Source organism: Salvelinus alpinus, chromosome 2, assembly GCF_045679555.1.
Source record: "Salvelinus alpinus chromosome 2, SLU_Salpinus.1, whole genome shotgun sequence".
NCBI classification, from domain to species: Eukaryota; Metazoa; Chordata; class Actinopteri; order Salmoniformes; family Salmonidae; genus Salvelinus; species Salvelinus alpinus.
Window position 1 is genome coordinate 24,777,138 of NC_092087.1, and position 13,767 is coordinate 24,790,904.

General features: G+C 44.9%; 1 protein-coding gene across 4 annotated transcripts in view; it reads right to left on the reverse strand.

The window, feature by feature from the left end:
- LOC139557388 (FYVE, RhoGEF and PH domain-containing protein 5-like) overlaps positions 1-13,767 on the reverse strand; it is a 73,175-nt gene that overhangs the window by 3,189 nt on the left and 56,219 nt on the right. For 2 of the 4 annotated variants that reach the window (XM_071372163.1, XM_071372141.1), the window contains exons 13-20: positions 11,917-12,000; positions 11,657-11,736; positions 11,431-11,527; positions 11,054-11,191; positions 10,596-10,835; positions 10,341-10,469; positions 9,739-9,893; positions 395-9,611 (exon numbers count right to left, since the gene is read on the reverse strand). In XM_071372163.1, the coding sequence (XP_071228264.1) occupies positions 9,575-9,611; positions 9,739-9,893; positions 10,341-10,469; positions 10,596-10,835; positions 11,054-11,191; positions 11,431-11,527; positions 11,657-11,736; positions 11,917-12,000 (960 nt within the window). In that variant the 3' untranslated portion in view covers positions 395-9,574. Of the gene's footprint in view, positions 1-394; positions 9,612-9,738; positions 9,894-10,340; positions 10,470-10,595; positions 10,836-11,053; positions 11,192-11,430; positions 11,528-11,656; positions 11,737-11,916; positions 12,001-13,767 lie in introns of those variants that run through there. The other 2 variants (XR_011671381.1, XM_071372156.1) reach the window with 2 other exon arrangements.

Genomic DNA, 13,767 nt, shown 5'->3' on the forward strand with positions numbered 1-13,767 from the left:
AGCCCCTAAGATCTTTCTACCCCTCTAAAGATCTAAGAACTTTTCCTCCCCAGATCTCAGGTCTGGTCTGAGGCTATTTCGGTCTACTGCTATTTCTAGCAGTAGACAGGGCTCAAGCACCAACAGTGTTGTGTGCCTAACCACTTCTTGATCTACAAATACACCTGCATATCAGAGAGAGGGGATACGTGTTTGTTTTAACTTAATTTCAAGTGACTCTTTAACAGTCTATGGGTCGAGAAACACCTGCACAGGTATCAGTTTGTTTATGATGACTTTGTCCCACTGACTTTGTTATTTATATAGTCCCAGTAACTCTGTCATATCAATTGCAACACTATTGTTTCTGATCAAACATACATTCTTTCTCTGTTTGTCTTAAGTACAGAGGAAATCATTTTCTGATGAGTTTATTTACTGTATTTTTTAACTACATACTGTACATCAACATTTACATTTACAATGCCGAATTATATGCATTTTAGAGGTACAATCCCATAACACTATTGATATAACCCATAAACACAGGTATGAAGAACAAACATGTATTGGCTAAGTGTAGATATACAGGACATACCCATGATGTGTATGACAAGATGCATTTTGAACAGACTGCTGTAAAATGTAGTCTGACAAGTCTGACAGTATAGTCAGTTAACATATGATCTCAAAGAAGCAGAATTAGAAAAGAGTGATGTCATCAGCATCTAAAAATAACAACAACGCAAATAATGTTTCTCTTGAAAATCGACTGTTGTGCTTAAACTGATATACGTATTTTTTGTTTGACCATTTTCTTTGCATCAGTTATTTTTCATAAAGACTAATTTTGTATATGTAATTTATATACAATAATAATACAATGTAGTTGAGAGTGTTTAGATTATGGTATTAACCTAATTGTTAATGAATTGGACAGTACAGTGCAAAAACAGCATGCCAAAATGCATCAACATGGCACCTCCACATATTTTTTAGTGATTGCAAAAAGACACAGTGGAATCACATGGATTTAAGGTGATAGGATGTTATGTATGTTATATAAATGAATAGGACTCTCTTTGCTAAGTTTAGAGCATTTAAAAAAAATATCTACCTGGATGAGATTGTGACTTAAGACATAATTAATTGAAGTGTTGAGGAAGCTCCTCTGAAAAGATAGTTTACCAAGCCACCAATTACTTTACACTGAAAGACGTAAAGCTACACTAAAGCTACCCTTAAAAATACATATTTTACATAAGTAACATTACTTTAAAAAAGTAGTTCACTACCAAACTACTTTGTGAAGAAGTATTTTATGTAAATCTGAAAATGTAAATGACTGGAAATTGCAAGAAGAGATCACTTCGGGGTCATATATTAACATAATGTGTAATTAAACCTATTAAATACCCTAAAATATATTTTAAGTGAGAATTACGCAGGTCTGATGCCGAAAAGGAAAGGAAATGATTGCCTACTTCACCCATATTTTCCTTTATTTTTGCAAAACAAGTAGTGTGTAGTTTCAGTAGTTAGTTACACCACTACAATAAAATAAAAGATTGATACAATCTATAAAAGATTGTATCATGAAGGAGAGGCAATGCAGGTTCCAATTTCATCAAGTAGAAAGGGAAGAGGTAGAAAGGATGCTGTTGTCTCTTTTCGGATGACAAGTCGCCTGGTACAGAGTTACATCTAACCAAATATCTACCCCAATCTCTCATATTTTTAATAAGTGCTTGATGTATGGGTTGTGCCCAGAAGTCTGGAAAGAGTCAAAAGTTATTCCACTACCTAAGGATAAAAAAAATCTGCATTCACTGGTCCTAATAGTCATCCTATAAGCTTGCTGCCTGTGTTAAGTAAATTATTGGAAAAAATTGTATCTGTACAAATCAAGGATTATTTCTCATGTAATGGTCTGATAACGGGTTTCCAGCATGCAAACAAGGAAGGGCATTCTACGAGTACGGCCTTAGCACAAATGACAGATGATTGGTAAAAACTTATTGTCAATACAGGGGCGCTGTTTTCCCTTTGGAAAAAATCGTGTCCAAATGAAACGGCCTCGTACTCTGTTCTAGATCATACAATATGCATATTATTATTACTATTGGATAGAAAACACTCTCAAGTTTCTAAAACTGTTTGAATTCTATCTGTGAGTAAAACAGAACTAATTTGGCAGCAAACTTCCATACAGGAAGTGAAAAATCTGAAAACGAGGCTCTGTTTCAGGGCCTGCCTATTCAACTGGCTTTTATTTATCGATATGCATGCACTTCATACGCCTTCCACTAGATGTCAACAGGCAGTGGAAGGTGGAATGGGGTGTCTAGCTTGATCTGAGGCCGAACAAGAGCTTTTGGAGTGACAGGTCCGGTATTTTCTTTGTCTTCGACGGCGCGCGAGGGACCTCGACATTGTCTTCTGAAAAGCGTTCGGTATACACGGCGAATATCTCCGGCTCTGATTTTATTTGATACATATGATAATAACATCATAAAGTAGGTTTTTTCAACCGAGTTTTATCAGTTTATTCAACGTTTATTGGGACTTTTGGAGTTTTCCGTTCTTTGCGCCAAGAGAGGATGGGAATGTTGGCTAGCATTGTGACGCGAATTCGACAGAAGAAATGGACATTCTAAAACCAAACAACGATTTATTCTGGAAATAGGACTCCTTGTACAAGATTCTGATGGAAGCTCAGCAAAAGTAAGACAACATTTATGATGTTATTTCGTATTTCTGTGTAATATGTTGATGTCTATTCTCCGCCGTGTTGGTGAGCACTGTCTCACAATAACCCAAGCTATATGTTGTGGTAAAGTTATTTTAAAAAATCTAACACAGCGGTTGCATTAAGAACCAGTGTATCTTTCATTTGCCATACAACAAGTATTTTTATGTAAAGTTTATGGTGAGTTCTTTGGTCAGATTAGGTGAGTGTCCAAAATATCTCCGGAGATTCTGGTGAATCGTTGCTACGTATTCACAATGTATAACCAGGATTTGTAGCTATAAATATGCACATTTTCAAACAAAACATAAATGTATTGTATAACATGATGTTATAAGACTGTCATCTGATGAAGTTGTCCAAAGGTTAGTGATTAATTTTATATCTTTTGCTGGTTTTTGCGAAAGCTACCTTTGCGGTGAATAAATACGTTTGTGTGTTTGGCTATTGTGGTAAGCTAATATAATTCTATATTGTGTTTTCGCTGTAAAACGCTTAAAAAATCGGAAATATTGGCTGGATTCACAAGATGTGTATCTTTCATTTGCTGTACACCATGTATTTTTCATAAATGTTTTATGATGAGTATTTATGTATTTCTGTCACACCCTGGCCTTTGTTATATATATTTTCTTGATTAGTTTAGTTAGGTCAGGGTGTGACATGGGGGATGTTTGTGTGTTTTGTATAGTTTAGGGTGTGTGTATTGTTTAGGGGGTTTTGTAGTATGTATGGGGTTGTGTTCAGTGTAGGTGTTTAGAAAAGTCTATGGTTGCCTGATTTGGTTCTCAATCAGAGACAGCTGGTTATTGTTGTCTCTGATTGGGAGCCATATTTAAGGCAGCCATGGGCTTTAGGTGTTTGTGGGTAATTGTCTATGTGTAGTGTTTGTGTCAGCACTATTTGTATTTATAGCTTCACGGTCGTCAGTTTTGTTATTTTGTTAGTTTGTGATTAGTGTTCGTTTCGTGTTTTCTCTCTTCAAAGAATAAAAGAAGATGTATTATTCACACGCTGCGCCTTGGTCCAATCTCTCACCGCAAGACGATCGTGACAGAATTACCCACCAACAAGGGATCAAGCAGCGTGTCAAGTGGCAACAGGAGCAAGGAATAAAGGATTCATGGACATGGGAGGAAATATTGGATGGTAAGGGACCTTGGGCACAACCGGGAGAATATCGCCTCCCTCGTGAAGAGCTGGAGGCAGCGAAAGCCGAGAGGAGGCGATATGAGGAGGCAGCACGGAGGCAAGGCTGGAAGCCCGCAAGTACAACCCAAAAATTTCTTGGGGGGGGGGCGTGGAGAGCGGGAGTACGGGCAGACACCGTGTTACGCAGTAGAGCGCACGGTGTCTCCTGTACGTGTTCATAGCCCGGTGCGGGTTATTCCACCTCCCCGCACTGGTAGGGCTAGATTGGGCATTGAGCCAGGTGCCATGAAGCCGGCTCAACGCGTCTGGTCTCCAGTGCGTCTCCTCGGGTCGGCATACATGGCACCAGCCTTACGCATGGTGTCCCCGGTTCGCCTACATAGCCCGGTGCGGGTTATTCCACCTCCCCGCACTGGTCGGGCGACGGGGAGCATTCAACCAGGTAAGGTTGGGCAGGCTCGGTGCTCAAGGGAGCCAGTACGCCTGCATGGTCCGGTATTTCCGGCGCCACCTCCCCGCCCCAGTCCAGTTCCACCAGTGCCTACACCACGCACCAGGCTTCCAGTGTGTCTCCAGAGCCCTGTTCCTCCTCCACGCACTCGCCCTATGGTGCGTGTCTCCAGCCCGGTACCACCAATTCCGGCACCACGCACCAAGCCTCCTGTGCGTCTCCAGAGTCCTGTGCATCCTGTTGCTGCTCCCCGCACTAGCCCTGAGATGCGTGTCCCCAGCCCGGTACCACCAGTTCCGGCACCACGCACTAGGCCTAATGTGCGTCTCCAGGGTCCAGTATGCCCTGTTCCTTCTCCCCGCACTAGCCTTCAGGTGCGTGTCCCCAGCCCGGTACCACCAGTTCCGGCACCACGCACCAGGCCTACAGTGCGCCTCAGCCGGCCAGAGCTGCCCGTCTGCCAAGCACCGTCAGAGCTGCCCATCTGCCAAGCACCGTCTGAGCTGCCCGTCTGCCAAGCACCGTCTGAGCTGCCCGTCTGCCAAGCACCGTCTGAGCTGCCCGTCTGCCAAGCACCGTCTGAGCTGCCCGTCTGCCAAGCACCGTCAGAGCTGCCCGTCTGTCCCGAGCCGTCAGAGCTGCCCGTCTGTCCCGAGCCGTCAGAGCTGCCCGTCTGTCCCGAGCCGTCAGAGCTGCCCGTCTGTCCCGAGCCGTCAGAGCTGCCCGTCTGTCCCGAGCCGTCAGAGCTGCCCGTCTGTCCCGAGCCGTCAGAGCTGCCCGTCTGTCCCGAGCCGTCAGAGCTGCCCGTCTGTCCCGAGCCGCTAGAGCCGTCCGCCAGACAGGATCAGCCCGAGCCGTCCGCCAGACAGGATCAGTCCGAGCCGTCCGCCAGACTGGATCTGCCAGAGCCGCCAGTCAGACAGGATCAGCCAGAGCCGCCAGTCAGACAGGAGCAGCCAGAGTCGCCAGCCATGAGCGGCCGGAGTCGCCCGCCAGCCATGAGCGGCCGGAGTCGCCCGCCAGCCATGAGCGGCCGGAGTCGCCCGCCAGCCATGAGCGGCCGGAGTCGCCCGCCAGCCATGAGCGGCCGGAGTCGCCCGCCAGCCATGAGCGGCCGGAGTCGCCCGCCAGCCATGAGCGGCCGGAGTCGCCCGCCAGCCATGAGCGGCCGGAGTCGCCCGCCAGCCATGAGCGGCCGGAGTCGCCCGCCAGCCATGAGCGGCCGGAGTCGCCCGCCAGCCATGAGCGGCCAGAGTCGCCCGCCAGCCATGAGCGGCCAGAGTCGCCCGCCAGCCATGAGCGGCCAGAGTCGCCCGCCAGCCATGACCCGCCAGAGCCGCCAGCCAGCCATGACCCGCCAGAGCCGCCAGCCAGCCATGACCCGCCAGAGCCGCCAGCCAGCCATGACCCGCCAGAGCCGTCAGCCAGCCATGACCCGCCAGAGCCGTCAGCCAGCCAGGACCCGCCAGAGCCGTCAGCCAGCCAGGATCCGCCAGAGCCGTCAGCCAGCCAGGATCCGCCAGAGCCTTCTGCCAGTCATGAGCTGCCCCTCAGTCCGGAGCTGCCCCTCAGTCCAGTGGCGCCCTATGGGATGGTATTCAGTCCGGGACTCGCCGTTCCAGAGGCGCCACCAAAGCGGGTAGTGTCTATGGTGGAGGGGGGTCCACGTCCCGCACCCGAGCCGCCACCATAGGAAGGCCCACCCGGACCCTCCCCTTCTGTGTCAGGTTTTGCGGCCGGAGTCCGCACCTTTGGGGGGGGGTACTGTCACACCCTGGCCTTTGTTATATATATTTTCTTGATTAGTTTAGTTAGGTCAGGGTGTGACATGAGGGATGTGTGTGTGTTTTGTATAGTTTAGGGTGTGTGTATTGTTTAGGGGGTTTTGTAGTATGTATGGGGTTGTGTTCAGTGTAGGTGTTTAGAAAAGTCTATGGTTGCCTGATTTGGTTCTCAATCAGAGACAGCTGGTTATTGTTGTCTCTGATTGGGAGCCATATTTAAGGCAGCCATGGGCTTTAGGTGTTTGTGGGTAATTGTCTATGTGTAGTGTTTGTGTCAGCACTATTTGTATTTATAGCTTCACGGTCGTCAGTTTTGTTATTTTGTTAGTTTGTGATTAGTGTTCGTTTCGTGTTTTCTCTCTTCAAAGAATAAAAGAAGATATATTATTCACACGCTGCGCCTTGGTCCAATCTCTCACCGCAAGACGATCGTGACAATTTCACGTTGGTCTCTGTAATTATTCTGGCTGCTTTGGTGCTATTTTTGATGGTGTCTGCAATGTAAAACTATGATTTATACCTCAAATATGCACATTTTCGAACAAAACATAAATGTATTGTATAACATGTTATAAGACTGTCATCTGATGAAGTTGTTTCTTGGTTAGTGACTAATTTTATCTCTATTTTGTCGGTTTTGTGAAAGCTACCTATGCGGTGGAAATATGCGGTTGTGTGTTTGGCTATTGTGGTTAGCTAATAGAAATACATATTGTGTTTTCGCTGTAAAACATTTTAAAAATCGTAAATGATGGCTGGATTCACAAGATGTTTATCTTTCATTTGCTGTATTGGACTTGTGATTTCATGAAAATTATATTACATGATATCCCTGTCCCGTTAGGCTAGGCTATGCTAGTCAGCTTTTTTGATGAGGAGGATCCCGGATGCGGGAGGGTGATGAAGTAGAGTTAAAGATTATGGATGATAGGAAGTTAGTTGGTGCAGTGTTGCTGGGTTTCAGTGCTGCTTTTGATGTAATTGATCATGAATTGTTACTAGGACAACTCAAATGTTATGGTTTTAAGGATGCAGCTCTATCCTGGATGGTATCTATCCCGGAGAAGGCAAAAAGGTGTTCATTAATGGTAGCTTTTCAAATAGTAAAGATATACATTGTGGTGTTCCTCAAGGAAGCTGCCTAGGCCCACTGCTCTATCTTTACTAACGATTTACCTTCAGTAATGAACAAATCAAGAGTGGTAATGTATGCTGATTACTTTACAATGTATAGTGCAGCATCAGAATGTAATGAGCTAACAGATGTACTGAGCAGTGAACTAAGAATGGTGTCTGAGTGGGTTGATATTAACAAATTAGTGTTGAACATTTCTAAAACTAAATGTATTGTATTTGGTTCAAGATATATGCTTGCTGATGACCCCCAATTGACTTTGTCGATGAATAGAATACATGTAGAGCAAGTGAAAAAAACAAAACTACTAAGCGTCATGTTGGACGCAGCTTTATCATGGTCAGAACACATAGATCATATTGTTATTAAGATGGGTAAGGGAATTGCTGTTACAAGAAAATGTTCAGAGTATGTAACAGCTAGCACTCTGAATCAGGTGATTCAATACCTGGTCCTATCACACTTAGAGTACTGTCCAGTTATATGGTCAATCCCTGGTCCTATCACACTTAGAGTACTGTCCAGTTAAATGGTCATCTGCAACAAAGAAAGATATAAAAAATCTTCAAATGGCTCAAAACAGGGCTGCCAGATTAGCTCTTCATTGCTCTAACTGAATGAATATTATTAAAATGCATCAGAATCTCTCATGGCTTCACGTTAAAAACAAATTACTATCTAGTCTTCTGATTTTCTTTAGGAATGTTATATTTTTTAAAAACACACAGTATTTTTCAGTCCAATTAGTGCATACTAGCAACACACATAACCACCAAACCAGACAGGCAAATTCAGGGCAGCTAAAACAACTCATGCCAAGGACAAATCGCCTTAAATCTACAGTTTTATATAGAGCTATAGCTGAATGGAACTTTTTACCAATCCATATTTCTCAGGCAAAAAGTAAATCCACCTACAAGAAAAAAATCAAATAACATCTAATGTGATAGACCATATGACTGGACAGAAAATAGAAAACATCAACTGAATGTTAAATGTGTTTCCTGTCAGGTATTTTAATTATCCATATTGTCTACTTGTGGAATGTTTGAAGTCTTGATTGTGGTTGTTTGTAATGTCTTGTTAATTGGTGTTGGACCCAGGAAGATTAGCTAGTGTTACGGCGTTAGCTAATGGGGATCCTAATAAAAATGACATATTACAAAATTACTACAAGTTATGAACTACTGAAAACACGATCTACATTTGAATTTAGTTAAACTACCACCAAGCTACTGCAAAATATAGTTAAATTACTAGTTAAACTACATGCGGTTCACTACTCCCCTAAACTGATTCATTATAATTTGAATGAATGATAATAAGGATAATAATGTCACGTCAGGCACATTCTTTCAGCCATAACACATGGCACTGCATTCAAGTGGAAACTATTGGCCCCTAAAAATGTAGTCACCCTTTAAAAAATGGTTAAAAACTATACATTCAGCTATGAAATATACTTCAAAATGATATTTTGTTGAATAACACTAATACTGTCTGTAACATTTCACATTCTGTCATTGTTATTACAGGTGTAAACCTACGGTGTAAAATAAGTACGTTTACATAGAGTACAGAAAATACATTGGACAAGATATGATTAAAATGGCTCTCGCTTGAAACATCATGTAATAACATTTCTGTACAAATAATTATTATATCTCACTTCAAAATATGTGAATTGAATATTACACTATATATTCCAAATATGACATGACTCTTATATGTTCTCATACAATACATAAGCTGTTCATATTAACTTGGTATTGTTTAAATAGCATCAAAAATCCTACGATATCAAAAACAAAACCCATACAAACTTGTTCTATGTACATACACATCCATGGTAGAAAAAGAGTGTCAGAAAGTAAAGATAAGTCTGTGTGAATGTACATGGCACTGGAGGCTGTCAATGGAAAAAGTTGTAAAAACACATTGTCTATGAGCTTTTAGACACAGGAGCAGAATTTGTGGCATGTTGTGGCATGCAGTATACTCATCTGAGAGGTTTTCACCTTAGAGACTCCCAAGCAGTAACCTCACACTTGGATGTTTGCCCCACACAGAGTCTGCATGATCTTCTTTCTGCCTGTAGATGGCAGCCGTGTCAAAGATGCTCTTGCACAGAGACGTGTATTCTTCCAGAGTGAGAATTGATCCAGTGCATTAAAGGGATGGATTATAAGAATGATATTCAATGTCCTTCAAGAGAGATATTAGATATTCCATTTAGGCATTGTGAGGGACAGCTATAAACCAGGACAGAGAGCGTAGGTAGGTAGTGGTGCACAGCAGGGTCAGTCTGTGCAGACAGGCAGATGTTATAACACTGTGGCCTCCTCCATGGCATTGACCCACCTGTGAAACACAAGTGAACTATATGAACACCATGTGTGTGTGTGTGTGTGTGTGTGTGTGTGTGTGTGTGTGTGTGTGTGTGTGTGTGTGTGTGTGTGTGTGTGTGTGTGTGTGTGTTTATCCTGACCTGCGGGCAGTGTGCTGGTCATCTGCTCTAAAGGTGTAGTATAGAGTCTTCTTGTGGTAGAGCTGAAACACGTTGAAGCTCTCCTCACCCTCTGGCCTCTCTGTCAGCTTCACTGTGAAACCCTGCAGGGGCAGACTCTCACATGCCACCTTGTCCTGTGTTGAGAGATAGACAGAGGGAGAGAGAGAGACGGACAGAGAGAGAGAGGGAGGGAGGGACATTCATAAGGGACAAGTCACATACTCAGCTGTATATACCAATGACATTTGTAAAACATTCTGAGAAGCATGGAAACTAACTGATCAATTGTATTCATGAGTTCAGTTGTTACTGATACTGCTTATTAAAAATGGTAGCTACAAAGCTTGATACAAAAACACACAATAAACAGTACAAAAAAAAGAAAGAGAAAGAGAGCACAGGGAGACTATGTAGAAGCTTTTAAGAGAGTCAAGTATAGAATAGGCATAATGTGAGTATATTAAGGGGGTGTGTGTGTGCATGTGTCTCTGTAAGTCGCTCTGGATAAGAGCGTCTGCTAAATGACTTAAATGTAAATGTAAATGTTTGGGGCTGGTGTGGGAGACTCTGTGCCCCCTCACCTCACGTGCTGTGAAGGTGTAGAGCACCTTGTCTTTGAGGATGAACCACAGCCTCTTCCACTTCCTCTTGCTCTTCTTACGCCGTTGCAGGCTGCCACTCATGGCCGAGCCCTCAGCCCTCAATGCCACCTGTAACAAAGACCCACAGGTCAATGCCAGGAAGTTAGCAGATAAGTTAGCACATAATCTGCATCAGTGCAGAACATCATGACTACACTGATAGGTCAAAGGTCAAATGTGATGAATATTGCAGACCTGGTTGAGAGGGGAGGTGCTCTTCCTGCTTCTCCACAGGCTTGGGGGCTGTAGGCTCTGGAACACAGCTGAGAGGGGCCGACTGGCCCGGTGGGTGCAGGGGCTGGAGTTACCACACGCCCCTGAGATACTGACACCTATCTTCCTGAGCTCAGCGTAGCAGTGGTCACACACTTTGGCCATTCTGTCTTTGAGGTACTTCAGAGGATACCTGTTCCTGGAGCAGGCACGACACACAACCTGGGTTTGGAGAGAGAGAGAGAACAGGTGTGAGAGTGGAGAGAGAGGGGTGATATGGGGATTGTTAAAGCATAGGTAAAGAGCGACTTTCTGGTAGGATAATGTAAAACAGTGGGTTGGGCTGGGGTCAGGATGTTGTCCTGTAACAGCAGTGTGAGTGAGGGGTCCTAAAGCAGCAGTAGGAGTGAGGGACGCCTGCAGTAAGATGTGCGTCTCACCTTCCCACAGGCGTTGCAGTGGTGGCGTCTCAGGGTCAAGCTGAAGTCAGAGGTACAGTTCATACACATCATCACATGAGACACGGGCACCAGCACTGGAGCTGCCTCCCCCAGTGCCATCCACAGCTTCTCACGTCCCTGCATGGGGAAACGACGTTACCACATTGTCACAACAATGTTACAAAAACGTCACCGCAACGGTACAACAACATTACACAATGTTACGACAGCGTTACGACAATGTTACAATAACATAACAACAATGTTACGATAACATTAACCTTATTTGCATTTTATACATTTCACACGTAAAATGTTATACACGTGAGCTTCAATGGTATGTCCTGTACTGAGTCATTCACGGGTGAACTCATTACCTCACTGCAGGGGCCACCAAATGTACACAGGCCTGCAGCATGGTCTGCTATGGCCCGACTCAGTGTGTGGAACCAGTCCTCCCTCTCTCCACAGGAGCTAGGGACACAGAAACAGATATGTGTTGAGGCTGTACACATAATTATACATATGTACATAAATACTGTATCTAACCAATGGACAAGCCTTGTACAAAGCCCCAGACAGGTGTCCTCTGCTTTGACTCACCTGGCTGACAAGGTGATGGTGACGTCAGACACCTCGATCCTCAGGGCATTGAGCACGTTGTCTATGACAGGTATACTGACCTGGGAGAACAGGACACACAGCACAGCATAGCACATTCAGCACACAGTGAGCACACACACACACACACACACACACACACACACACACACACAAGACAGACAGACACACTTGTTGACACAGCCATAGGTCAGGGGTGAAGGGTCAGGGAAGGTCATCTCTGTAGGAGGGGGAGGACTCACCTTCATCCCAGACAGATAGAGAGTGTTCTTCAGCCTGTATTTACCATCCTGCTGAGGGTAGGTGTACAGCATCATGTCATTCATCTGGTGGAGACAGAAGCAGAGGGTTAGAGGGATGGTTACAATCATAGCTTATTGTGTGCATGGAAAGCCTGACTGCCAGCCTGAAATGTATATCTCATTCAAATATCTGGCTAGTGTAACTCTGATGCCACAGGGGGGCACTATAAGCGTTTGCAATTCATGGGGAATCTCCTGAGTCGCACAAAAACAGCTTTGGATTTCCATATTATTCACACGTTACCCCTCAAACCAGACATTCCCATGTAACACACAACAAAGGCTACACGATAAAAAGGCACCAAGGTTTATTTGCTCATCATACCCAATGTACTGTAATCCTCAGAACTTCAGCCTATTCTTTTAAAGGGCCTTATTTAGAGTGGGACAAAAGTGGTGACATCACTGGTCACACATCATGTTTGCTCTAAACCTGCGTGGCCCATAAGGCAGCATCCAGGAATTCTCTGCCCGTTCCCTTCCAACTCCCAGCTGCTCTGAGAGCATGCCTGGTCTGGGTGGAGGCTCTGGAACCAGCCACCACAACAACACAAGCTCAGCAGGGACAAAATAGCACGTGACGCTACAGTCCTGACTGTGACCTCTAGTGGTGCTCACACTGCAGGCCTATGCCACCCTGCCTCAGGCTCACACACTCACTCTCAGCAGCAAACTCACCACATACAGATTGCTCAAAATGACCCCAGGCAAGAGATGTGTACCAAGTACACTGGCCGGCGCCGAAAAGAGATGGCCGCCTCGCTTCGCGTTCCTTGGAAAATATGCAGTATTTTGTTTTTTTATGTGTTATTTCTTACATCGGTACCCCAGGTAATCTTAGGTTTCATTACATACAGTCGGGAGGAACTACTGAATATACGATTAACGTCAACTCATCATCGTTCCTACCAGGAATATGACTTTCCCGAAACGGATCCAGTGTTTTGCCTTCCACCCAATACAATGGATCTGATCCCAGCCGGCGACCCTGTGCGACGCCGTAAAAGGGGCAAACGAGGCGGTCTCGTGGTCAGGCTTCGGAGACGGGCACATCGCGCTCCACTCCCTAGCATACTACTCGCCAATGTCCAGTCTCTTGACAATAAGGTTGATGAAATCCGAGCACGGGTAGCATTCCAGAGAGACATCAGGGATTGCAACGTGCTCTGCTTCACGGAAACATGGCTAACTCAAGAGACGCTAACGGAGTCGGTGCAGCCAGCTGGTTTCTTCATGCATCGCGCCGACAGAAACAAACATCTTTCTGGTAAGAAGAGGGGCGGGGGGGTATGCCTTATGATTAACGAGACGTGGTGTGATCATCATAACAACACACAGGAACTCAAGTCATTCTGTTCACCTGATCTAGAACTCCTCACAATCAAATGTCGACCGCATTATCTACCAAGGGAATTCTCTTCAATCATAATCACAGCCGTATATATTCCCCCCCAAGCAGACACATCGATGGCCCTGAACGAACTTTATCTGACTCTTTGTAAACTGGAAACCACACACCCTGAGGCTGCATTCATCGTAGCTGGGGATTTTAACAAGGCTAATCTAAAAACAAAACTCCCTAAATTCTATCAGCATATCGATTGTGCTACCAGGGCTGGAAAAACCCTAGATCATTGTTATACTAATTTCCGCGACGCATATAAGGCCCTCCCCCGCCCCCCTTTCGGAAAAGCTGACCACGACTCCATTTTGTTGATTCCAGCCTACAAACAGAAACTAAAACAACAAGCTCCCGCGCTCAGGTCTGTTCAACGCTGGTCCGACCAATCT